Source organism: Geotrypetes seraphini, chromosome 7, assembly GCF_902459505.1.
Source record: "Geotrypetes seraphini chromosome 7, aGeoSer1.1, whole genome shotgun sequence".
Lineage (NCBI taxonomy): Eukaryota > Metazoa > Chordata > Amphibia > Gymnophiona > Dermophiidae > Geotrypetes > Geotrypetes seraphini.
Genome location: NC_047090.1, coordinates 159,763,045 through 159,789,313, shown reverse-complemented (window position 1 = coordinate 159,789,313; position 26,269 = coordinate 159,763,045). Strand labels below are relative to the sequence as shown.

Below are 26,269 nucleotides of genomic sequence, written 5' to 3'. Positions count from 1 at the left end.
TTCAAAAATAAAAGATAGACGTTTGGCAGCTTTGAAAATGGACATTTTTCCTGCTGGGTTTGTGGATGTCTTGCACAAAACGTCCAGCCTCAGACTTAGTCACATTTTTGATTATGCCCCTCCACACATGTACATAGTTCTAAGAAAAACCCCCAAGTGAAATTGAGAATTATAAGTTCTTATCTTGATGCCATTGTTGTAACTGAGAAAAAGGATATAAATTATGTGGCCTGGAGGTTGAAAAAAAAAGACGAGGCTTTGCAGGGAGCGGGGCTAGAAGTAGAATGGGGCGGGGCTGGAGGCTGAATGGGGCGGGGCCATGTGTTTGGGTTTCTCCGGACAAAAATCTGGTAACCCTGTGCTTCACCCCATATTCACCTACTGGCAAAGTACATGCTGTCATGTCAATGCGTGTAGCAATCGAAGTGGATATTTGGCAGCACTGGTTAAATTCTGCTGAATAATCGGTTACTTGGTTGGCCAACGCAATTTAACTAGGTAGGAGTTTCTCCTGTCCAGTTAAGTTGGTTTGAATATCAACCCCTTTGTGTTTGGATTAGTCAAGTCAACGTCCCACCTTAAACCCTTCTGAAATGTTGTGGCATGACCTTCATGGCATGACCTTAAGTGAACTGTTCATGCAAAGAAGCCCTGAAAGGTTAGAGAGCTGAAACAGTTCCATGTGGAAGAATGAGCCAGTGTTCCTCAAATGCGATATCAGAATGTGATCTAGAATTACATCAGATATTTAACTGAAATTATTGCTGCTTAAGGAGGTGGTATCAGTGATATACACATTTCTAAATTTATGTAAACATCTGTCAATGTCTATACATGCATGCATAGAAAAATTTCTGACAATCAAGTAATCAAATATCAGCAGACACTCATAAACATCAAATATCAAAAAAAGATCTAGAACAGTGGTCCCCAACCCTGTCCTGAAGGACCACCAGGCCAATCGGGTTTTCAGGCTAGCCCTAATGAATATGCATGGAGCAGATTTGCATGCCTGTCACTTCCATTATATGCAAATCTCTCTCATGCATATTCATTAGGGCTAGCCTGAAAACCCAATTGGCCTCCAGGATAGGGTTGAGGACCACTGATCTAGAACAGGGCTGCCCAAGTCCGGTCCTCGAGATCTACTGGCAGGCCAGGTTTTCAGATTATTCACAAAGAATATGCATGAGAAAGATGTGCCTGCACTGCCTTCTTGGTATGCAAATCTCTCTCATGCATTGTGGATATCCTGAAAACCTGGCCTGCCGGTAGATCTCGAGGACCGGACTTGGGCAGCCCTGATCTAGAAAAACAAAATATATACTGAAATATCACAATAATAGTGAATTATATAGTGCTCAGTTAAATTAACACCAACACCGCTGACAATGGTGTTAATAGATACATCACAGCACTCCCTGCCTACCTTCCATTAAATATTCCCCCCCCAAAAGGGGTGCTTATCTTGCTGATTTGGCAGGCAGGTAATCAGTGAACACTGTTGCTATGGAAATCCAGGCAATTTATCGCCAACAGTAATGATTCCTCCAAGTAGAAGTCCCAAAAACGTGATAAATAGCCAAAAATCAATAATCCAACAGTTCCAATTCCATGTTCAAATAATCTCCTGTCCAGACATAATTAATATTATAGTTCCTATAGGAGATTATATTGCCTTGAGGTGCAGAAGAGGGCGATAAAAATGATAGGAGGTTTTTCGCCAAAAGATGTATGAAGAGAGACTGGAAGCCCCGAATATGTATACCCTAGAGCAGGCATAGGCAACTCCGGTCCTCGAGGGCCAGAATCCAATCGGGTTTTCAGGATTTCCCCAATGAATGGATGGACCATTTGGGTCTTTATCTGCTGTCATCTACTATGTTACTATGGGGTCCTTTAATCAAGGTGTGGTAGGGGGGTTTAACATGCGGAATACCTCACGTTAAACTGCCTGCCGCGCTAGCCGCTAACGCCTCCATTGATGAGGCGTTTGTATTTTGGCTTGCCGCGGAGGTTAGCGCATGATGAAATGTCCAACGCGCTAATCCCCGTAGCTCACCTTGATAAAAGGAGCCCTATGAATCCAAAGTAATTTGCTGCTGGAGCTAAATATGTCTGTATCCAGCTGGTGGTGGATCTCTCTAAACGGGGACACTCCTTGAGACAGCTGATTTGCGAAACGTGAATTTATGTTGGAGCCCCGAGCAGCCTGGGAACTAAGATAAGTGTTTGCATATAAAATAAAGAATGGCTAAGATTTTTGAATATAAGACTTTTGAAGAGACAGACGAGGAGGCTAGCTACAGCATACTTGAACTACAATGAAATAATAGGTTCGCGTGTAGCCGCTGAGGTCTTATTTAAGATGAATGTTTATGAAACCTGCTGTGAAACTTTTGAATAAATATCTGATATATTGAGAAGACAGAAGAGAAAGTTTGTTTAGAAGTGAAGTATACTCGATTTGGTTCTGTATCCAGCCGTGTGCGTTTGCAGGTACAAAAGACAAATAAAATCCACAAAATGATGAAGAGTAAACAAGAGCTATGTTTTATCTGTTAGAAAAGCTAAGGAGTTCTGGTTCTTCATTTCCTAGGAGAGTCTTTTGGGATTGTGAGAGGAAAGATGCAAGTAGCCACCGGCATCAATTCTAGTCAATCCAGCGGAAGACGGACTGTGGTTAACATTACTGCTTCTGTATTTGGCGTTCTTTGTCTGTTGCTGGTTGGAACAACCATATTCCTCCTGAAAGCTCGTATTAAAAGGTGAGACTGGTACATTGGCCTTCATCATTCAAAGATTATCCAATTTTCCCATAGGTACAGAATGGGAAAAATTGGATAAAGTTCTTAGTACCATATACTCGTATACTAAAAGTTTTTCTTCTAGAGACTGGGAGGGGGAGGGGGGGTGTTATTTCTAAAGGATATATCCTTAATAAAAAAAATTATTTTATGCACAGATGTAGATGTTATAAAAGTGTCCTTCTGGGGTAATATCCACTGATAAAGCAATCATACTTTCAATTCTATCTCCCCCCCCCCTCAAGAAACACCCCTTCCCCATAACTCCCTGGTGCAAGACGACCCCTGCCCCCAGTCAAACCTTGGCCTTACCTTTTCTGCATGCCAAACAGGAAGCATAAATATATGCAATTAAGCAGCTTGGGATAAATTTCAAAGTGGAAATATGAATATATCCTGGGAGAATGGTATTGCATGAATATTGAAAGGTAAGAACATAAGAATAGCCTTACTGAGTCAGACCAATGGTCCATCGAGCCCAGAAGCCCATTTTCATGGTGGCCAATCTAGGTCACTAGTACCTGGCCAAAACCCAAAGAGTAGCAACATTCCATTTTGAATCCTAAAGAATAGCAAGGTTCCGGAATCCCAAAGAGTAACAAAAGATTCCGGAACCCCATAGAGTATCAAGATTCCATGCCACTGATCCAGGGCAAGCAGAGGCTTCCCCCCATGTCTTAATAACAGACTATGGACTTTTCCTCCAGGAACTTCTCCAAACCTTTCTTAAAACCAGCTACGCTATCCGCTCCTACCACATCCTTAGCCAGTTATTCAACTCGCAACTTTCTCAAAAGTAAGGTGATATTTTTACAGGATCTCAGCAATGTCCCTCAATAGTGGTATAACTTCTTTCCCACTAAAGAAAAGGTATAATTTCTTCACTGATCCATGTTCTTTTCCGACTTCTTTAAGGCTCATTTTATACTTTCTGTTTATTCATATTACATAAAAACATGATGTCAGATAAAAGCCAAATGGGCCATCTAAGTCTGCCCATCCACAGTAACCATTATTTCTTTCTCTCTCTGCGAGATCCCATGCCTTTTGAATTCAGACATAGTCTCTGTCTCCACCACTTCTTCTGGAGACTGTTCCACACATCTACCACCCTTTCTGTAAAAAGATATTCACTTAGATTACTCCTAAGCCTATCACCTCTTAACTTCATTCTATGCCCTCATTCCAGAGCTTCCTTTCAAATGAAAGAGACTCGTTTAATACGCATTTACATCATGTAGGCATTTAACCATCTCTATCATATCTCCCCTCTCCCGCCTTTCCTCCAAAGTATATTAGTTTCACCTCTCAAATAAAGCTTTCCATCTATAATAGAGTAAAACAGTAACTTAGCTTCTCAGATCGGCAGGGGATTTCATTTCACCGACATGCACATGTTTCACTATGTCACTTTATCAAGATAGAGTCCCCCTTTTTATTATATACCACAGTTATGCATCGGCTCCAATTCATTGCTTCAAAATATCAACTTACTTTTGAGAAAGTTGTGAGTTGAATAACTGGCTGAGTATTCTACCTTTACTGATACATTTTTTTAAATGACATTTTAGTTGGTTTTAAATGACATAGTCAATGACCACGCAGATTAACATCAATTAAAACAATTAAGTTAGTCGGCATAGGGTGCATACCACCACTTAATTTATGGCGCTGCTTTGAGAATCTGGGCCAAAATGTGTTAAGGGCCAAAAGATTTTCTTGTTCCCAGATATTTCTTTTGATACACAGAAGTGGAGGAAGCAGTTTTCATTACTCCATCCTAGTGTTCTGCAATTAGAAGCAACTTTTTCTATCTTAAGTTTCCTGAAAATATGTTATATCAGTCAGTGAAATATGTGTTCTGGGAAACTTCACAGTTGATAACTAAAGGCTGGGAGATTCTCCTCAGTGAGAGGAACCACCTAAAGAAGTAAATATATTTTTGTCTCTTTGATCATATATTCAGTAGATTTTGGAGGGAAGAAATACCTCTCCTTTTTTTGAATAAGAACCCTCAGATAGAGGACTTGAGCCAATATAATCAAGTTTATTTAAAATTTGATATCCCGCTTAATGAATGTCTAAGCGATGTACATTACAATAATTTTTTTAAAAAATTCATATAGGGTGTCACACACTGATTCACAGACTAAGTACAAGTTCCTGGAGGAAAAGTCCATAGTCGGTTATTGAGAAAGACAAGGGGGAAGCCACTGCTTGCTCTGTATCGGTAGCATGGAATATTGCTACACCTTGGGTTTTGGCCAGGTACTAGGGACCTGGATTGGCCACCATGAGAATAGGCTACTGGGCTTGATGGACCATTGGTCTGACCCAGTAAGACTATTCTTATGTTCTTAAAACAAGCAATGTTACAGATCTGGTAAGGGGGTAGAAATGCAATAATTAATCAGACAGAGATTCAAAAAAAGGGAGAGTACAATCGGAAGGAGAAATGTTCTTCATAGGAAGAGGAGAGATCAGTAGAAGGCTGCGTCCATGAAGCTTCAAGTTTCTTTATTTTTGATATACCTAAACTAAACTAAACCTTGGGTTTGTATACTGCATCATCTCTACATTCGCAAAGCTCAACACGGTTAACAAGGGTTAGGATAGAAAGGAACTCCAGTGAAAGGAAAAGACAAAATGAAGAGAAAATTTAGGACAGAGTAACCAGAGAGAGGAAGAGTGTCTAAAAGGTGTAGAATAAAATGAAATTAAAAAGAAATAAAAAGAGTCAAATTAACCTTATGAACATTTATGCTGGGGGTCATTTTTCCCTCTGGAAGAATTTGAATTCTCTCTCAATTTCTTTTCGATTGATTTTGTATACCATTGTATTTCTTGGTTTGTAATTAGTACTATGATGTAACATGTTTAAAAAAAACAACAAACCACCCTTAATTTTTCACCTTCTCCAGATTCTGGAAGAGAAATAGTGACCTAGAGCCTTTTGGAGAAACTTTCGATAAAGGGTTTGATAATCCTATGTATGATACACCTGGATATGCTCCTGCTGTGAGTAACTGTGTTTATTTAACTGAGAATCGCACTGAATATTTTGATTGAAATCTTGGCTGTACAGTAACATAGTAAACAATGGCCATCCTGTCTGTCCAACAGTCCCATTCATTTTTGAGGCAATGTTAAACCAACAATCTCAAGAAATTGGATCATGTAAGCTCGTATTGCCTGTGGAAGCAAGGGTCATCTTTAAGGGCTCCTTTTATCAAGGTGCGCTATGGGGGTTAGCGCGTCGGACATTTCATCATGCACTAACCCCCGCGGCACACCACAAAACTGACGCCTCGTCCACGGAGGCGTTAGCGACTAGCACGGCAGGCGGTTGAACACGCGGTATTCCGCGCGTTAACCGCCTACCGCAGCTTGATGAAAGGAGCCCTGAGTTTGCTTGCTTTTGCTTCAAAACCATAACAGGTTCATCCCCAATCTATCCCATCATTTTGAATTTCCAGGTATAACTTGTACACGTAGTGCCTACATGTTCGCCTCTCCATCCTTGAAGGGCTGCATCTACATGAGATTCCTCGATCGAACACTATCATTCCAAGCAGGCAAATGGAATAAAAGTTTAACCAACTTTATTTCAAACGCACTTTCCTATCAAACTTTCAGGAAGTCAATTAAAACCTATCTCTTTGATAAATTTCTCTGACCCCATTTCTGCCTTAACATATCTTTAAAATACTTCCAGATAAATTTGATTAATCTTAACATACTAATGTAATTTCGAAAGTCTTCTTTAATATCGTTGGCTGTATACAGTCTCTTCTTCTGACCTGTTTGTGGTATTGCGGTATATAAAAATAAAGTTATTATTAATTATTCCCCTTATTTGCTAAGTTCCACTATTAAATGTTATTCCCCTCTCCTCTGAGTTAGGCAAGTCCTGTACTCCAACTATAGCAATATAAAAATGTGCATTCTTGCTCCTGATTCATATTGCCGCACACAGGACACAGGCCGTAGTGGTTCGCTCAACATCAGCCACACTGCACCACCTTTGGAGCAGTGGCGTAGTAAAGAGGAGCGGGGGCGAGGTTCACCCAGGGTGCTGTCTTGGTGGGGGTGCCAGCACCCTATCTCCTCTCTGCCTCCTCCCCCACTACCATGTGTGGATGCAACTTCCCTTCCCCCGCATGTCTTTAACGTTCACAGCATGAGGAGCAGCCCCAACCTGCTGTTTGCGCTCTTGTCGACTCTTCCTCTGACGTTACTTCCTGGACCCGCACCTAGGGAGTGACATCAGACGAAAAGTCATTTCTGGAGCGAGCAGCAGGTTGGGGTTGCTGCTCGTGCCAGGATCGTTACGAGAGGTGCGGGGAAGGGAAGGGGCACGTGGGGAAGGAGCGGATGGAGTGGGGGGCAGAGGGCACCAATGTCCCAGGCATCTCTCACCCTCGCTGTGCCACTACATTGGAGTCACCAAGCCTAGCCTGATCAGCTGTGCCACATATTGGACTCGGACCGTATTAGTCCATCTGCCATCGGCTTCGCTGCTAGGGCTCCACTCCTGCTCATCATAAATGAAGTTATAACTCTTGATCTGTAGATGTGTCATTTATGGGCTCTTAGGATACATGGAATCCTAAGGAGGTCTAATATTGCCAAAGCACGGACCAAGTGAGGTCCTGTTATTCCATTGCACACCACCTACAATAGAGTATGGTTACCAAGCTATTATTTGACTTTTATAATATGGTAAATAGAGGAAGAGGAAAAGAGATACTTGAAGGGAGAACTATTGGGAAGAGAAAGGGAGAGATGGTGGACCTGGGGGAGGAAGGGAGAGAGGCATGTAGGCAGGGAGAGATATGGGATGGGGCAGTTGGGAAGAGAAAGGGAGAGAAGTTGGACCTGGGGATGGAAGGGAGCGAGGGAGAAATGTTAGGCCTGGAGATGGAAGGGAGAGAGAGATGCAGCATCTGTTTTTTTTCTCCATCTCATAATTCAACATCACGAGGAGAGGGAAGAACAATAACAACAGAAAAGAGAGGGAGCAAAATGTTGGACCATGGGGATAGAAGAGGAGAGATGGACCCATGGGAGGGCAGGAGGGAAGAGAGCTGGGATAAGAAGATGCTAGGGGATGGAGAGAGGGAGGGGAATTCTGAAAGTGGTGAGCCATGTGGATGAGGTCAAAAGGGAGATGACAAGATGAGTGCGAGAGCAGTGAATACAGTGGTAGAAATGTGGTAATGGGGAGTAGATAGAAGGAAATAGGAAGCTGGGAAAGGAGTGAGATGGGAAATGGAAGAGCTAGGGACTGAGAGGAGAGGTTGGTGAAATGAGGCATTTTGACATCACAATATTGGCTCTGGAATGTTGCTACTATTTGGGTTTCTGTCAGGGACTTGGGTTGGCCACTGTTGGAAACAGGATGCAAGGCTTGATGGACCTTTGGTCTGTCACAGTGTGGCAATTCTTATGTATTGAGTTGGATTAATGGAGATCATTAGATGCAATGTGCTTAAAATTCAGCAAGGTCTTTGACACAATGCCACACAGACAAAATATAAATTAAACCCCCTTGGTATGGACCCTAAAGTGACTGGTTAGGTTAGAAACTTGTTGAGTGGGATAGGACAAGGGATAAAGGTACATGGAATTAACACTGAGGATAAGGGCATTAACAGTGGTGAAGCTCAGGGATTGGTCCTTGACGGGGCATTTTTTAACATTTTTGTAAGCCATATTGTGGAAGAGCTGTTGGGTATGGTTTGCCTTATTGTGAATATGAAAGTGCAATAGATAAGACAGGATGGGGTCGGTCCAGAGAAAAGCTACTAAAATGGTGTGTGGTCTTGGTCATAAGGCATATGGGGACAGACTTAAAAATCTCAATAAGTTTGCATGGAAAAAATATCAGAGATTGTACGCCAGACTCATGTTCATTAATTGTTGTTTATTTTTTTTATGCTTGAAAATGAATAAAACATATTGAACTTAAAAATAAATAAATAAAATCTCAATAAGTATACTTTGGAGGAAAGGTGGGAGAGGGGAAATATGATAGAGACGTTTAAATACCTACATAATGTAAATGCGCATGAGTCGAGTCTCTTTCATTTGAAAGGAAATTCTGCAATGAGAGGGCATAGGATGAAGTTAAGAGGTGATAGGCTCCAGAGTAATCTAAGGAAATACTTTTTTACAGAAAGGGTGGTAGATGCAATGGACAGTCTCCCGGAAGAGGTGGTGGAGACGGAGAATGGGATCTCTTAGGGAGAGGAAGAGCTCATGGATGCTGTGGCTGGGCAGACTGGATGGGCCATTTGGCCTTTATCTGCTGTCATGTTTCTATGTAGCCTGGAATGTGTGAAGTGTGCTCTAGAACTTGGCAGCTAAGATTTAATGCTAAATCCCCCCCCCAAAAAAAAACCCCAACCAAAAAGGGTCATGTAATTTTGCTGCAGAAGCTCAAGGAAGCAGTTCTATATAGGGGCCAACGTATTTCTGTGCACAGAAGAAAAAGAAACTAGTTCAAGGTCCCAATGCAGTCCACAGACCTCCAGCCATTAAAACCAGCAGCAAATCAAGCAGATTCCAAAGAAACGCTCCCTAACTAGAGCTTCCAAAGGTTATCAGGGCAGTCCTGCTAGAAATGCTATGAGTTCCTCCGGCTTGGTGAAATACTGTACCCGATTTTCATGGTGCACTCAAACCTTCGCAGGGAATTGGAGAGAGAAGTTGATTTTCTGCTGGAAAAGTTGCCATAGCTCGCCACTGCTTGGAGACCTGGATCGAATAATCCTGAAATAACAATATGCAGTGGCCTTCATACGAGAGCTCCCCCCTTGGAATAATAACGAGTCAGCAATGTACGCTTTTCAGCGTAATTCAGAACTCTCAGGATCACTGGTCTCGGCAGCTGATCTCCTTCTCTCCGCATCTGACTGGCCAATTGACTTATGAATGAAGCCTAACCGGACGTGACTTTTCCTACCTAGGAACTGTGTATACTAATCCTATTGAATAATTGTTTAATTGTCATCTGGACCTTTGAGGATTTTTTTTAGTTGAATCCGTAGAGTCTGAAGTTCAAAAAGAAGAGTGGAACCTGGGTGTCTCGCAAACCTTTTGTCGCTGCGCCACAGTGCTGAGGCTAGATGGCATCATGACGTCAGAGAAGGGGAGGAACCAGCTCCGAAGCGGTATTAAGATCGCTAACACCACGATCTTGTTTGTAGGCTGTACCGGCTGGAAGGTAAACAATGCAGGGAGGCCAGGGGGGGAAGCGGAAGGCCAGGGGGGTGGAAGCCAGACACCAGGGGGGGGAGTGAGCAGTCCTTCGGGGTGGGACAGGCAAGCAGGCCTTCAAAGGGGGGTGGACAGGCCTTCAGGGGTGGGATAGGCTTTCAAGGGGGGACAAGCCTTCAAGGAGGGGAGGCAGGCCTTCAAAGGGGGGGACAGGTCTTCAAGGGGGTACCGGCCTTTAGGGGGGACAGGCAGGCCTTCAGGGGTGGGATAGACTTTCAAGGGGGGATAGGCCTTCAAGGGGGGACAAGCCTTCAAGGGGGGGAGGCAGGCCTTCAAAGGGAGAAAGTTCTTTAAGGGGGGGGGGACAGGCAGGCCTTCAGGGGTGGGATAGGTCTTCAAGGGGGGGACAGGCAGGCCTTCAGGGGTGGGATAGGTCTTCAAGGGGGGGACAAGCCTTCAAGGGGGGAGGAAGGCCTTCAAAGGGGGGGGGGGGACAGGTCTTCAAGGGAGGGGGACAGGCAGGCCTTCAGGGGTGGGCTGCAGACCTTTAAGGGGGGGGGCAAGCCTTCAAGGGGGAAACAGGTATTCAGGGATGGTGGCACAGGCCTTTAGGGATGGGGTGCAGGCCTTCAAGGGGGGACAGACCTTCAAGGGGGGATAGACCTTCAGGGGAGGGGGGACCTGGTATAGAAGTACATGGAGGGAGGGAAGGGGGGGTTCAAAGAGATGTGCATATGCCAGACTTTGGGGAGGAAGAAATGGGTCTGAAAATAGAGGAGAGGGAGAGAGATGATGGACAATGGGATTTAGGGAGGGAAGGAACAGAAAGGGAGAGAAGTTGGACGCAAGGGATGGTGTGGAGGGGGGATAGAGATACTAGATAGGAGGGTAGTTGGGAAAAGAAAGGGAGAGATGGTGGACCCTGGGGTGGTGGGGAAGGAAGGAGAGATGCTGGATGAAAGGGTAGTTAAGAAAAGGTGGATCTGTGGACAAAAAAAAGAAAAGATGCCAGACCTCCTGGGGAGGGAAGAGAAACGGAAGGGGAGGACAGAGATGGAAGATGGATGGTTAGAAGGGAGAAAGAAGAAAGAAGGAGACCCTGGCAAGCAAGTTATCAGAAGACAACAAGAGCCTGAGACCAACAAAATTTGAATAATGACCAGACAACAAAAAGTAGAAAAACTAATTTTATTTTCTGTTTTGTGAGTACAATATGTCAAATTTGAAATGTATATCCTGCCAGAGCTGGTGTTAGACCGCAAACGTGAGCTAGGATTTAACAGACAGAGGAAAAGTCTTTTTTGTTTGTTTATTTTGTTTACACCACAGCGCCAGTGTGGTTAGGAGAAGGCAAAGGGGGTGAAGAAGCTGTAAAATAAATCCACCAGGATGTTTGAAAACAAACAAACAAACACCCAATTGGGCAGGAAAATCGAATCGAATCGAAAAAACCAATTCAATAGGCTGAATTGAATCAAATCGAATCGAATCGAATCAAAATTTGTTTTTCTGAATCGGGCAGCACTACTTTAGAGCAGTGTCTCTCAAACTTTTTTTTAGCTCTGGCACACTAAATAGAGCAAATGTTTTTCATGGCACATTATAATTGAAATAATTAAATAACTAACTCTCAAAGTTAATTTTTTGCTCTGCAATTTTAAGTTCTTAAAGCTATGTATGGGTAATTGTAAGAATGGTGAAATTAAAGTAGATAGAACAGAATTGCTAATCAATGCGATAGTTGTGCTCATTTTTTAGTGCAAATGAACTTAAAACGCAGCTCGATAGTTGACAAGCAAATACACATTTCACCATCCACTATCTGCTGCCGTTCTCTTTTATTTCTTTATTTAATTTCTGCCAGAGCTGAAAATCCAAGTTTGCAAAGATAAGAAGATCCAAACGGTAACAAAGCCTTGATTGCTTTGTTGCTCAAGTTAGGATAACTACTGCACCGTTAGTTTTCAAGGACCAATCACGTCAAAGAATGATGCTTATCTTGGAGGTTGTATCCTTACGCATACAGACGCTCATAACAACGTACATGTCATCTATTCTAGTGTATACTTATGAAGAGAATTTTTAAAAACAAAGTAAAATTCTGGAATCTCTCATGGCACCGGCGGAATCTGTTCGGGGCACACAGTTTGGGACACACTGCTTTAGAAGAAAAATAGGAGAGGGGAAATATCATATACAGTAGGCCAGGGGTGTCCAATGTCGGTCCTCGAGGGCCGCAATCCAGTCGGGTTTTCAGGATTTCCCCAATGAATATGCATGAGATCTATTAGCATACAATGAAAGCAGTGCATGCAAATAGACCTCGTGTATATTCATTGGGGAAATCCTGAAAATCCGACTGGACTGCGACCCTCGAGGACTGACATTGGACACCCCTGCAGTAGGCATTTAAATGCCTCTGTGGCCTAAATGCACAAGAAATGGGCCTTTTTTTAATTGAAAGGAAGCTCTAGAATGAAAGGTCATAGGATGAAAGTGAAAGGGGATGGATTCAGGAGTAATCTAAGGAGATATTTCTTCATGTAAAGGGTGGTGGATGTGTTGAACAGACTCCTAATGGAGGTCACAGACATGGGGCATTCTATTTCAGTGGTTCCCAACACTGTCCTGGAGGACCCCCAGGCCAGTCGGGTTTTCAGGATAGCCCTAATGAATATGCATGGAGCAGATTTGCATGCCTGGCATCTGCATTATATGCAGATCTCTCTCGTGCATATTCATTAGGGCTAGCCTGAAAACCCGACTGGCCTGGGGGGTCCTCCAGGACAGGGTTGGGAACCACCGCTCTATTTGAATTCAAGAAAACATGTGACCAACACAGAGGCTCTCTAAGGGAGAGAAAAGGACTGTAGAGCTTAGTAGTTTGTGTGGATGGGTAAACAGTTTTGGCTACACAATATGGCCTTTATCTGCTGCCATTTTTTTTGTTGTTGTTTCTGCATTTTATTCCAGAATACCATATTTGACTCATGGCTAGTATCATACCTAATTTTATCTCAGCTGAAGGTAACTCCCCAGGTATCTGAATGTTTTAAAGACATATTCAGGTTATACAAATGCTTACTACTATTTTGAGGATGACATGAAAAGCATTAGAAACCTTCCTCTTATTCCAGAAATGAATACAAAAGAGATGCATAACTTAAGTTGTACATAGGATAGACTGCTCATAAGAATAGCCTTACTGGGCCAGACCAATGGTCCATCAAGCCCGGTAGCCCGTTATCACGGTGGCCAATCCAGGTCACTAGTACCTGACCAAACCCCAAAGATTAGCAACATTCCATGCTACCGATCCAGGGCATGCAGAGGCTTCCCCCATGTCTTAATAACAGACTATAGAATTTGTCCAAACCTTTCTTAAAACCAGCTACACTATCCGCCTTTACCACAACCTCTGGCAACGCGTTCCAGAGCTTAACTATTCTCTGAGTGAAAAAATATTTCCTCCTGATGGTTTTAAAAGTATTTCCCTACAGTTTCATCAAGTGTCCCCTAGTCTTTGTAATTTTTGACATAGTGAAAAATCAATCCACTTGTACCCATTCTGCTCCACTCAGGATTTTGTACACTTCAATCATATCCCCCCCTCAGCCGTCTCTTTTCCAAGCTGAAGAGCCCTAACCGTTTTAGTCTTTCCTCATACGAGAGGAGTTCCTCTAAGTCAGTGGTCTCAAACTCGAACCCTTTGCAGGGCCACATTTTGGATTTGTAGGTACTTGGAGGGCCTCAGAAAAAATAGTTAATGTCTTATTAAAGAAATTATAATTTTGCATGAGGTAAAACTCTTTATAGTTTATAAATCTTTCCTTTTGACTAAGTCTTAATAATAATATTGTAATTCATAGCTAAAGAGACATATGATCAAGAAACTGTTTTATTTTACTTTTGTGATTATGATAAACATACTGAGGGCCTCAAATAGTACCTGGCAGGCCGCGAGTTTGAGACCACTGCTCTAGGTTGACTTCTAATCTTGCCAATGAATATTTTCCTTTTTCTGTCTTCTAGGATGTGCCTGGCTTATACTCAGAAGATGCACTGAGGGCAAGCACTGTGAAACGGAGTGGCATTTATTTCATCAACCCTCTCTTTGATGAAGATGAATGCACTATTTAACTGGAAATACAATGATACACTGAGTGAATACTGTGCTGTGGTTCTTCTCCATTTCTGTGTAGCAAATCTGTTCCTCTCCAGATACTTACAATATTTTCGCTTCCAGAGCAATCTACATCTCAAAAAAAAAAAAAAAAGAAAAATCCTGTGACATCTTATATTGTTAACAATTCAGTTTTAACAACATAAAATCCTGTCAGACTCATTAGTCTCTGTTTAAGACTCACAAGCTTTTTTTTTTTTTTTTAACTTTTTGATTAGGTACTTTGACATTCCGCTATTGAGATTATGAGAGTTCACCTCTGATGTTTGCCCTGAATTAATCACTTTGCATTTCATTTGACTTATTGACCCTTAAGGAGCAACCTTGTGCTCAGTTTTCAAAGCACACACTTCTCAAATGGAAGAGCACTTTTTCAAAACCCATTCGGTTTATTTTTTTTTGTGTCCGTTTTGAGCTAGGTGATTCATGTTGTTCATCAAGGCATGATTCATTTACTGTAGCTTCTTCCTGTACTAAAACTCATGGACTTAGTGAGTCTTAGTACCCGACGAGTAAGATACAGTAAATGAATTTTGCCTTGGCTGAATGAAATTAATCACATAGCTCCTTTCATCCTCAACAGCAGTATTTCTCTACTCGGTCCTGGAGTACCCCCTAGCCAGTCAGGTTTTCACAGTGAATATGCATGAAAGAAATTTGCATGGAATGGAGGCAGCGTATGCAAATCAAGTTTATGCATATTCATTGTGAATATCCTGAAAACCTGACTGGCAAGTGAGAGGTAGCAGCAGGCTGCAGTCTTGAAGAGCCACTGCTAGGGGCAGGAGAGAAAGGGCTGTGCTCTTGCCCCCACCAATCCCTGCTGGACCACCAGGGACAAAGGTAGGCCTTGGGGGCTACCTATACATCAGGTGGGTTTGGGAGGCATTCCGGGGGGAGGGGGACGGTCACAGCCTGGGGAAAGAGGGCATGGATTGGGTGAGTCAGGAGGATGGAAGAACAAAAGGGGGGGGGGGGGGTGTCAGGGTTTTTTTTTTTTTTTCATGTATAAAAAAAAATCTCTTATGTGTCCAGTCCTGTATTCAGCCAGAGCCCCATAACTCTTGTGCAGCCCTGGCTGAATATCAGCCAGGCCGCCCAAAATGATCAAGGAATATTCAATGCTGGTGTCTTGATAGGGCCTGGCATTGAATATCGCTGGATAATTTAACTGGCAGCGATCAGCATGTAAAAATATACTGACCACTGCCACCAGCTGAATATTGGAGGGGGGGGGGGAGTTGTTTAGCAGTAGCACTTGCTGTTCTGCATGCATATTTAGGGCTCCTTTTACTAAGATGCGCCAGCCAAAAAATTACCGCCTGCTTAAAAGGAGGCGGTAGCGGCTAGTGCACGCACGGCATTTTAGCGCACCCTAGTCTGCACATTAAGGCCCTGATGCACCTTTGTAAAAGGAGCCCTTAGTGCCACCTGCTCCTTCAAATGCCTTAGTCGCTTCCATCCATACATACCCTAAGCCTCTGAGCACTATCTTACCCTCCCGCTTTCTCCTCACACGTGTTAGTTAAGCAGCACATCATTTTAGGAGACATTTACAAGTATGATCACCCACAGTTCTCATCATTTTGTTCACTTGTTCAGAAACATTAAGGACTGCTCAAATTTACAGTTTCTTCTGTCGCTAAATAAAGAGATTAATGCTCTTAAGGTTGTCCGGATGGTCTTGCAAATGGCTCCTTGTCTTTATTTTAATTCAGCTCAGCAAGCTGAACCCTCTCTCAAATAGAGAGGGGATGTGTATTCTTTCTTGATGCCACTGCCAGGTTGGAAACTCACACTAGTAGTTGCAAAATTACACATCTTTTAGCACAAGACTTTAACCTCAGTGGAAGGTGCTTCTTCGGCTGCCAAAAAAGAATACGTACTTTTAAAATACAAAGGCATAAGGCAGAAAGGAAAAGTTATTTTAAGGTAAGTTATGTTTTCCAGCTGCTTACACCATAGCCTGAGCCTCCTAAAAATCCACTTGAGAAGTCTTTCCGCATTCTAGAGCAGTGGTTCCTAACCCTGTCCTGGAGGACCACCAGCTAGTTGGTTTTTTTTGGGATAACCCTAATATGTATGAGAGAGATTTGCATATAATGAAGGTGACAGGCATGCAAATCTGCCCCATGCATATTCATTAGAGCTATCCTGAAAATCTGACTTGCTGGTGGTCCTCCAGGACAAGCTTGGGAACCACTGCTCTAGACCAGTGTTTCTCTTTTTTTATTTTTTTTATTTCTTTATTCATTTTAAAACCATAAGTAAGTGCAAAATATAATACAATCATATAACTCAATAAAAGCACTTAAATACAATTACAATGATAATCTATGACAAAAAGATATATCACCCCCCCCCCCTAATTATATCCAAAAACTACACTCAAATTGAGAATTGAAAAATACATTCCAATCCACCCTGGACGTGTATGACTAAAGGGCATAATCACCAATCATTCTTTGCAAAATTTTGTCAATGGCTCCCAAATCTTCAGAAACTTCTTATAATGTCCCTGATGTATGGCCATATTACGCTCCATCTTAAAAACGTGACAGAGAGACCAAAAGGAATAGTTCAGTTTATCCCAGTTTTCCCAATTCCTTAGAATAAGCTGAATGGCAACCCCTGTCATAATAAAGAGAAAGTTTATTATTGTGAGATGATATTTGGCTTTTAGCTCTCATCATAGTGCTAAATAGCAGTGTCATATGTTAGTGCCACTGGATTTTCCATTACATTGTTTACCTGATCCCAAATGGATCTCCAAAATTGAAGTATCAAGGGACAATAAAATAATAAATGATCTAATGTCCCAGGTTCAAGATGACACCTATTAGGCTTGGAACTATCTAATTTCTGTAACTGAACTGGGGTCCAAACTGCTCTATGTAACAAAAAAAAACACAAGTTTGTCTCATAGATGCAGACACCATACATCTCATCCTCCAAGTCCAGATTCGTGGCCATTGAGATGCAGTAATCTGATGCTTTATCTCAATGCTCCAAATGTCACACAGACCAGTTTTTGGTTTCTTATTAAAAAATCCAGATATTAATTTATACCACTGAGCGGCCTGGTGACCCAGGAAATCCACCTGGAAGCACAGGAATGGCAAACTATACTGATTTTTAATATTTTTCCAGTCAGGGAACCCCTCCTGAATGGCCTGCTTCAATTGCAACTACCTATAACTTTGATATTTAGCAATGTCAAATTTTTGTTGCAATCGTGAAAACTCAAGCAGTTTTCCATCCAATACTACATCATCTAAAGCATGTATGCCCGCCTTCATCCAGTGTTTCCAGATGACCTTAAACCTGCCAATCTGAATCTTGGGGTTCAACCAAAAGGACTGAGAAGTGGATTTATGAATTGGAATATCTGTTAAATTGGTAATAAATTTTAAAGTCTTTCATGTGTCCATTAAAATTCTATTGTCCTTATACAACCTAGGCATCTTCATACTCAAAACATGACACAATATCAATGGAGACAGGAGTTGCCATTCCAACCTTAACCAGTCTGGAAGATTTTCCATGAGCTCAGGGAGGATCCAATACATACCCTGACGCATTATATAGGCTTGATGGTACCTATAAAAATTTGGAAAATTTACCCCACCCTCCACAATTGGCTTTTGTAAGGATACTGAAGCAATTCTTGCTGTTTTCCCCAGCAAAATAAATTTTGTAAGAATACTATTTAATTTTTTGTAAAAGGACCCCTGAAAAAACACTGGTAACATACCCATTTGGTAACAAACCACAGGCAAAATCATCATTTTCACTGTCTGAACTCTCCCCCCCCCCAAGACAGATGTAATGGGGTCCATTGCTCACACCTTTCCGTGACCTTTAGTAATAAGAATTTTTCATTTACTTTCATCGTTTCTTCCAGCATTTTGTACATCCAAATTCCTAAATACTTTATACCCTCTTCCTTCCAAAGCAAAGGGAATGAATCAAACAATCCTTTTTGACAATGTACGTTAAGCGGAAGAATCTCTGATTTACTCCAATTTATTTTATATCCTGAAAATTTCCCAAATCTTTCAATCAAATCTAGTAAATGTGGAATGGTTGTTTCAGGATTCCTCAAATGAAGCAATATGTCATCTGCATAAGCAGAGACCTTGTATTCCCGACCTGCGTAAGGAATACCCTGGATCTCCTTTGCCTGTTGAATAGCTAAAAAGGGTTCTAAAACAATATCAAAAAGCAAAGGAGATAAGGGACATCCTTGTCTAACTCCCCTCTCCAGACAGAAACACTCCAAAAAAGTATAATTTATATATAATCTGGCAGAAGGGGAACTATACAAGGTTTGAATCATTTGTATAAATCCAGAGCCAATACCAAACCAATCCATTGCTTGATACATAAATATCCATTCCACCCGATCAAAGGCCTTCTCCACATCCAGGGATACAGAGAAGGCTGGCTCATCCATAGCTTTTGCTAAATTTAACATGTGAAAAGCTAGCCTGGTGTTATTTGAAGAATGTCTTTGAACAACGAACCCCGTTTGGTGCATACCAATACTATAAGGGAGAACCTTGGCCAAGCGCAAAGCCAATAACTTAGCCAAAAGTTTTCCATCTACATTTATCAAAGAAATAGGCCTGTAATTTGAAACCAACATAGGATCTTTATTTGGCTTGGGCAAAACAATAGTTAACGATTCTGCCATAGTACCTGTAAAGCAACCTTTAGTCAGTTGAACCTGATATAAATTTAATAGATAAGGTAAAAGGGTACTTAAAAATGATTTGTAAAACTCTACAGTGAAACCATCACCACCTGGACCATTGTTTCTCAACTCGGTCCTGGAGTATCCCATTGCCAGTCAGGTTTTCAGGATATCCACATTGAATTTGCATAAACTTGATTTGCATACACTGCCTCCATTATATGCAAATGTCTTTCATGCATATTCATTGTGGACATCATGAAAACCTGACTGGCAAGGGGGTACTCCAGGACCGAATTGAGAAACACTGGTCTAGACTACAAATGGGCTGCTACTCACTATGTCAAAAGAACTGAGTTCATTAGAAAGTCTATGCACATGTTTGTCTCCTTCAACTCCAATAAAGTTGTCATCCTTATAGCCAAGTAGTAAATTGGGTAGGACAAGTCTAGGACACATATCAGGAAGTTCTGCTTCACGCAACGAGTGGTGGACACCTGGAATGCTCTCCCAGAGGTTATTGCGGAATCCACCGTTCTAGGATTTAAAAGCAAACTAGATGCACATCTCCTTACGCGAGGCATAGAGGGATATGGGTGACTAAAATTACGCCAGGTGTACATATGGCTGGGCCTCCGTGTATGCGGATCGCTGGACTTGATGGACCGAAGGTCTGATCCGGAGATGGCAGTTCTTATGTTCAACTCTGTTACAAACTGGTACCATGTACCAGTAACCTGAAACCTCATCGAATCAGAGTCACTGCAGCTACAGTGACATTCTTTTAAGTCTGCTTCAATGGATATGATATGCAAAACAACTTGTTCCTTTTGTTATTCCTGTACATCACGCCATGGTTTGATCCATTTCCGAATCAGAAACAGTGTATTCAGTGGAGCTGTACTGGACCACCTATCTGTGTAATTTTGCAATCTATGCATTTTCCTTATGACTGGACAATTGATAATAAGATTAGAAGCCCCAGGCTAAGTTGCCACCCACTTGTGTGTCTGCCTCATTTCTACTTTATTTCTCACCTGTAATGGATGTTTTCATGTGCCTGATCAATCATGCTATGTTCCCACCTCCCTGTATAGAGCTATCTGAGGTACTGAACAGATCACTGGCCACAGGTGGGCTGCACATGCTCAGAACTTTAGACTGGGCTCTGAGCTAACTGTTCTATCCCAGTGAACTGCAGTGATAATACCCACTTTTATACCTGATCAAAACTGCTGTCTATGGAAAAATAATAAGAACATAAGAATAACCTTACTCGGTCAGACCAATGGTCCATCAAGCCCAGTAGCCCGTCTTCATGGTGGCCAATCCAGGTCACTAGTACCTAATAAAAACCCATACAGTAGCAACATTCTATGGTACCAATCCAGGGCAAGCAGTGGCTTCTCCATATCTGTCTCAATAACAGCCTTGGACTTTTCCTTCAGGGAATTGTCCAAACCTTTCTGAAAATCAGCTACTTTAACCACTTTTGCCACAACCTCTGAGCTTAACTATTCTCTGAGTGAAAAAATATTTTCTCCTATTGGTTTTAAAACTGTTTCCCAGTAACTTCATTGAGTGCCCCCTAATCTTTTAATTTTTGATGAAAAATAAAATATATATCGATCTACTTGTACCCGTTCTAAACCACTCATGATTTTAAACTAAAACTTAGCTTTATATACTGGGTCATCAGCCAGAGGAAGCTTGACTCGGTTAACAATAATTAAGAAAGATATGCTAAAATTGCAAGGGGATTAATTTTCAAAATGTTTAGCAAATAAAAAAGTTTTATTGATTTGCGGAAGAGTTGGAAAGGACTAGAGCATCTCAAAATTAAAGGGAGTTCATTCCATAATTGAGAAAATTTAAAAGCCATAGAAAGGCTGAAGTTCTTGACTCCTTTAATTCCTTTCCTGGAAGGAAGAGAAAGTTTAAATTGTTGAATGCCTCCTTGCATAGGAAAATCTGTAAACGTTCCATAGCAGAGGAACAAGAAGAGTAAAAATACCATATAGAATTTTGAAAGTAATACATACACATTTAAATTGAATCCTGAGATAAACCAGGAGCCAATGAAGGCTCAAAAGCAAAGGAATCACATGGTCGAATTAGCTTTTTCCATAAATCAACTTTGCAGCAGTATTCTGAATCAGTTGTAACCTTTGGAGACAGATCTTTGTGATGCCAAGATAAATAGCATTATAGTAATCTAGCCGAGATAGTATAATTGATTGGACCAAGACAGAAAAATGACGTTGAAGGAAAAGAGATCTAACCTTCCTCAGCATTCGTAAACTGAAAAAGCAATTCTTAACCAGATAATTTATTTGATCCTTAAAGGTAAGAGAGGAGTCGAAAAGGATACCCAAAATCTTAGAGGAAAACTCAATCTGCAGGGAAGTCCCAGAAACCTCTCTATTGGGACTCCCTAAATATTCTTTCATTAGTATCCTTCAAGGATACTCCACACCGAACAGCACAGTCACTTACCATAACAGTTTTTATCCAGGGACAGCAGGCAGCTATTCTCAACATATGGGTGATATCATCCATGGAGCCTGGATGCAGACAGCCTGGCAGTCAGACTTGCTTGTAGAAACATAGAAGTTTTGAGTCAGCCGCACCGCGCATGCACGAATGCCTTCCCGCCCAGCACAGGGCTAGTCTCCTCAGTTCAGATAGCCAGCAGAGAAGCCAACCAGGGGAGGTGAGTGGGTTGTGAGAATAGCTGCCTGCTGTCCCTGGATAACAACTGTTACGGTAAGTAACTGTGCTTTATCCCAGGACAAGCAGGCAGCCTATTCTCATATGGGTGACCTCCAAGCTAACTAGAATGGGATGGTGGGAGTGGTGGCAACTTAGGATAATAAAATTAGCAATATTCTCTGGCCAAAATGGCTATCCCATCTGGAGAAAACATCCAGACAATAGTGAGAGGTGAAAGTATGAACCGAGGACCAGGTAGCAGCTTTACAAAGTTCCTCAATAGGTGTAGATCTGAGGAAAGCCACTGAAGCTGCCATTGCTCTGACTCGACTCTGTAGTTGTAATCCAGCCTGGGCATAGCAGAAAGAGATACAAGTAGCTATCCAGTTGGAGATGCTACGCTTAGAGATTGGATGTCCCAACTTGCTTGGATTGAAGGAGACAAAAAGTTGAGGAGTGCTATGTGGTTTGGTGCGTTCCAAGTAGAAGGCCAAAGCACATTTACAGTCCAGAGTATGAAGTATGAAGAGCTGATTCTCCAGGATGAGAATGAGGTCTTGGAAAAGACACTGGAAGTACAATAGATTGATTGAGATGAAATTCTGAAACCACTTTAGGTAAGAATTTAGGATGAGTATGGAGAACTACTTTGTCATGATGGAAAACTGTGAAAGGTGGATTAGCAACTAAAGCTTGCAGCTCACTGACTCTTTGAGCAGATGCGAGGGCAATGAGAAACAGCACTTTCCAAGTGAGATACTTCAGATGAGCTGTAGACATTGGTTTAAATGGAGGCTTCATCAATTGAGCAAGAACACTGAGGTCCCAAACCACTGGAGGCGGTTTGAGAGGAGGGTTGACATGAAAAAGTCCTTTCATGAATCTGGAAACCACCGGAAGAGCAGAGAGGGGTTCCCCTTCAATAGGCTGATGGAAAGCATCAATTGCACTGAGATGGATTCGGATCTATGTATAAGTGCAAAAGAGAATCTAGAACAGAAGATAAGGAGGAATCTTGAGGCTCCTGATTATGAGAGATGCACCACGTAGAAAATCTAGTCCATTTTTGGTGGTAGCATTGTCTAGTGGCAGGCTTTCTAGAAGCCTCTAAAGTGTCTCTTACAAGTTGAGAAAACTGAAGAGGAGTTATGTTGAGAGGACCCAAGCTGCCAGGTGCAGACTGCAGATCGGGATGAAGTAGAGATTCGTGACTCTGTGAAAGCAGACGGAGAAACTGGTAGAAGGTATGGGTCCCTTCTGCAGAGTTGAAGGAGAAGGGAGTGCCAAGGTTGTCTCGGCCACCGAGGAGCTATCAGAATCGTGGTGGCATGATCGTTCTGCAATTTGACAAGTCTTGAGAATGAGAGGAAATGGAGGGAATGCATATAGAAAAAGATTCGTCCATTCCAGTAGGAAAGCATCTGCCTCAAGGCGATGAGGAGAATATATCCTGAAGCAGAACTGGGGCAGTGTGTGGTTGTGGGGAGCTGCAAAGAGATCTATCTGAGGCATTCCCCACTGCGAAAAATTGTGAAGAAGCGAGGAATTGAGTGTCCATTTGTGAGGTTGCAGAAGACTCAATTTGTATGCCAGTTTTTCACCCCTTGAATGTAGATAGCTTTGAGGAAGGTGTTGTGGAGGATTGCCCACTCCTAAACTTTCAGAGCTTCTTGACAAAGGGAGGGCGACATAGTACAACTTGGTTGTCCATCCGAATGAGGACTACGTGGTTGTGAAGATGTTGAAAAGCTTTGAGAGCACTGAAGATCGCTCTGAGTTCCAACAGATTGATGTGACACTGATGATCCGTACTGGTCCAGTGGTCTTGAGTATGGAGATCATCGAGATGAGCCCCCCAAGCGTAGGGCGAGGAATCTATTGTGAGGACCTTTTGATGAGGGGATGTTTGAAACAGCAAGCCTCTGGAGAGAATGGAAGAGAGCATCCACCAGCAGAGAGACTGTCTCAACGAAGGAGTGACTGTAATGTGTCGAGAGAGTGGGTCGCAAGCCTGCGTCCACTGAGATGCCAGGATCCACTGAGGAATTCTGAAGTGAAGACTGGCAAAATGAGTCACGTGTACTGTGGAGGCCATGTGACCTAGGAGTACCATCGTGTGTCTCGCTGAGATTGAATAGCGGGATGACACTGCATGACAGAGTTGAAGAAGAGCCCTCAGACGTTGTTGCAAAAGGAATGCTCTGAGTTGGATAGTGTCCAGAACAGCTCTGATGAACTGTAGATTCTGTGAGGGCTGAAGTTGGGATTTGGGAAAATTGATTTCGAATTTCAAGCTTTGTAGGAACCACATAGTCCATTGGATAGCTACAATAACCCCCTGAGATGTTGAATCTTTGATGAGCCAGTCATCTAGGTAGGAAAACACCTGGAGACTATGGTTCCTTAGAGCTGCTGCTACTACCACCAGGCACTTGGTGAATACTCTGGGAGATGAATCCAGGCCAAAGGGTAGCACTCTGTATTGATAATGCAGATTCCTCACCTGAAATCTGAAATACTGACGGGAGGTCGGATGAAAGGGGATGTGAGTAGAAACCTCCTTGAGATCCAGAGAACATAACCATCATTCTGATTTATATTTAAAATGGGTCTCAGATCGCCTGTCTTCTTCGGAACTAGGAAGTAACGGGAGTAAAACCCCTGCTCTGCTGTTTCAGGGGAACTTCCTCGATGGCATGGAGATGAAGCAGAGCTTGAGCTTCCTGAAGAAGAAAGGCGGTCTGGGATGGATTGGAAGGATACTCTCTTGGAGGAAGCTCTGGTGGAACCTGAGTGAAATGAAGAGAGTTGCCATCCCTGATTATTGTGGAATGGAAGGACAGAGGCAGAACAATGGAGGTTATACTCTGTTTAGACAGCCAAAAAAGCTGTGAAGCCTTAGGTGCAGCAGAAGGCTGAGGTTTTTGTTGCTTCTGTTGCTACGGTTCCTTAGAAGGGGCTTGAGTGTAAGGAGCCGCTTTGGAGCATAACGCCTCTGGAAAACCAGAGTAGGGCGTGAAGGTTATGTAGGAGCTGACTTTGGCTTTGGTCTGACAATGGAAGCAAAAGATGTTTCATGATCTGACAACTTCTTAGTGGCAGCCTCTATGGATTCATCAAAAAGGCCATTGCCCTGATAAGAAATGTTAGCCAGACGGTCCTGAAGATTAGGATCCATGGCAATGGTGCGAGGCAAGGCCAAGCGGCGCAGTGCTACAGAAAAAACAGGGGCCCTACCGACAGTTCAAAGGCATCATAAGATGACTGGAGAAGATGCCATCTGAGTTGTGACAGAGTAGTAGTGACGTCTTGGAACTTGAATATCTATGTAAATCCAGGTTCTTCAGAAAACCTGGAAGAAGATCAATAAGGAACTTGATATAGGCGGCGTCCAAACTTGTCCAGAAGGGACAGTAGCATAGACCTTGGAAGGATGGGTTCTTTTCAAAAAGGGCTCCAGAAGGAGAGATTGGTGAGATAATTGGGAATTCTCAAACCCTTTGCAATGCAGAGATCTATACCTTGAGATCAATTTGCCTGGAACAGCAGGTATAGCATAAGGAGTCTCCAGACAACATTTAAAAGCTTGTTAAGAGGAAGTTTAAGTGACTCTGCAGGAGGTTTAGGTAGGTGCATGACCTCGGAATACTCCTTAGAGCAGGGGTGTCAAAGTCCCTCCTCGAGGGCCGGAATCCAGTCGGGTTTTCTGGATTTCCCCAATGAATATGCATTGAAAGCAGTGCATGCAAATAGATCTCATGCAGATTCATTGGGGAAATCCTGAAAACCCGACTGGATTCTGGCCCTCGAGGACCGACTTTGACACCTGTGCCTTAGAGTATTTAGCATCCAACTGAATTTCCAGATCACCAGCTGATCTGGCAAGGCCTTGCCTCGAGAAGGGCTCGATGACCTCGAGGCGCCTCGAGCGGAGAACAAAGGTGAAGCCTCTCTGGAGAAGTGACAATCCAAAGAATATGGAGAATTTGAGGAGGCAATGAAAGCAGCTGATTCCTCAGGGTCCGGAAGTGGTGACCTGGAGTGAAGACTTGGGGGCCTCGAAGAACTGGAAGGTCTGGAATGAGGCTCAGACAAATAAGGCTGCTTTGTAGAAGATCTGCGCTTCGATGGATGTCTCGATGAAAGCCTCGATCAGTATCGAGAGTGGTGCTTGGAAGCAGGTCTCCAGGATCAAGGAAACTTCGCCCTATGTATGGAAACAGGCAACACTGCTGGTGAATGGGTAGGGCTCGAAGCTGTAGATCGAAACTCAGTGGTATGGATTGATAAATCTCGAAGCACTCTTCAAAGACTCTGCTCCTTGTATGGAGTGTGCGGATTCCTGTCAAGACACTCTCAAACAATCTACTCCTTGTATAGAGTGTGAAGGTTCCAATCGAGACACTTGCAAAGAATCTACTCCTTGCATAAGAGTGTGAAGATTCCAATTGAGACACTCGCAAAGAATCTACTCCTTGCATCAAGTGTGTAGATGCCACACCAGACATTCGCAAAGACTCTGCTCCTTGCATAGAGTGTGAAGCTTCAGCTCGAGGCACAAGCAGGGACTCGACCTTGCGGGAGACTGCTGATTGCCCAGGCTGGATTACAGGAGGCATTGTCGAAGCAGAACCATATTTTCTCAATAAC

At 42.7% G+C, this 26,269-nt stretch overlaps 1 protein-coding gene across 3 annotated transcripts in view; it reads left to right on the top strand.

Annotated features, from left to right (window-relative positions):
* The window catches only part of AMN (amnion associated transmembrane protein), an 80,731-nt gene extending 66,398 nt beyond the window's left edge, over window positions 1-14,333 (top strand). For all 3 annotated transcript variants that reach the window (XM_033953287.1, XM_033953288.1, XM_033953286.1), the window contains 3 exons: window positions 2,600-2,768; window positions 5,729-5,825; window positions 14,061-14,333. In XM_033953287.1, coding sequence (XP_033809178.1) covers window positions 2,600-2,768; window positions 5,729-5,825; window positions 14,061-14,168 — 374 coding nt within the window. In that variant the 3' untranslated portion in view covers window positions 14,169-14,333. The remainder of the gene's footprint in view (window positions 1-2,599; window positions 2,769-5,728; window positions 5,826-14,060) is intronic.
* Window positions 14,334-26,269: the final 11,936 nt, after the last annotated feature.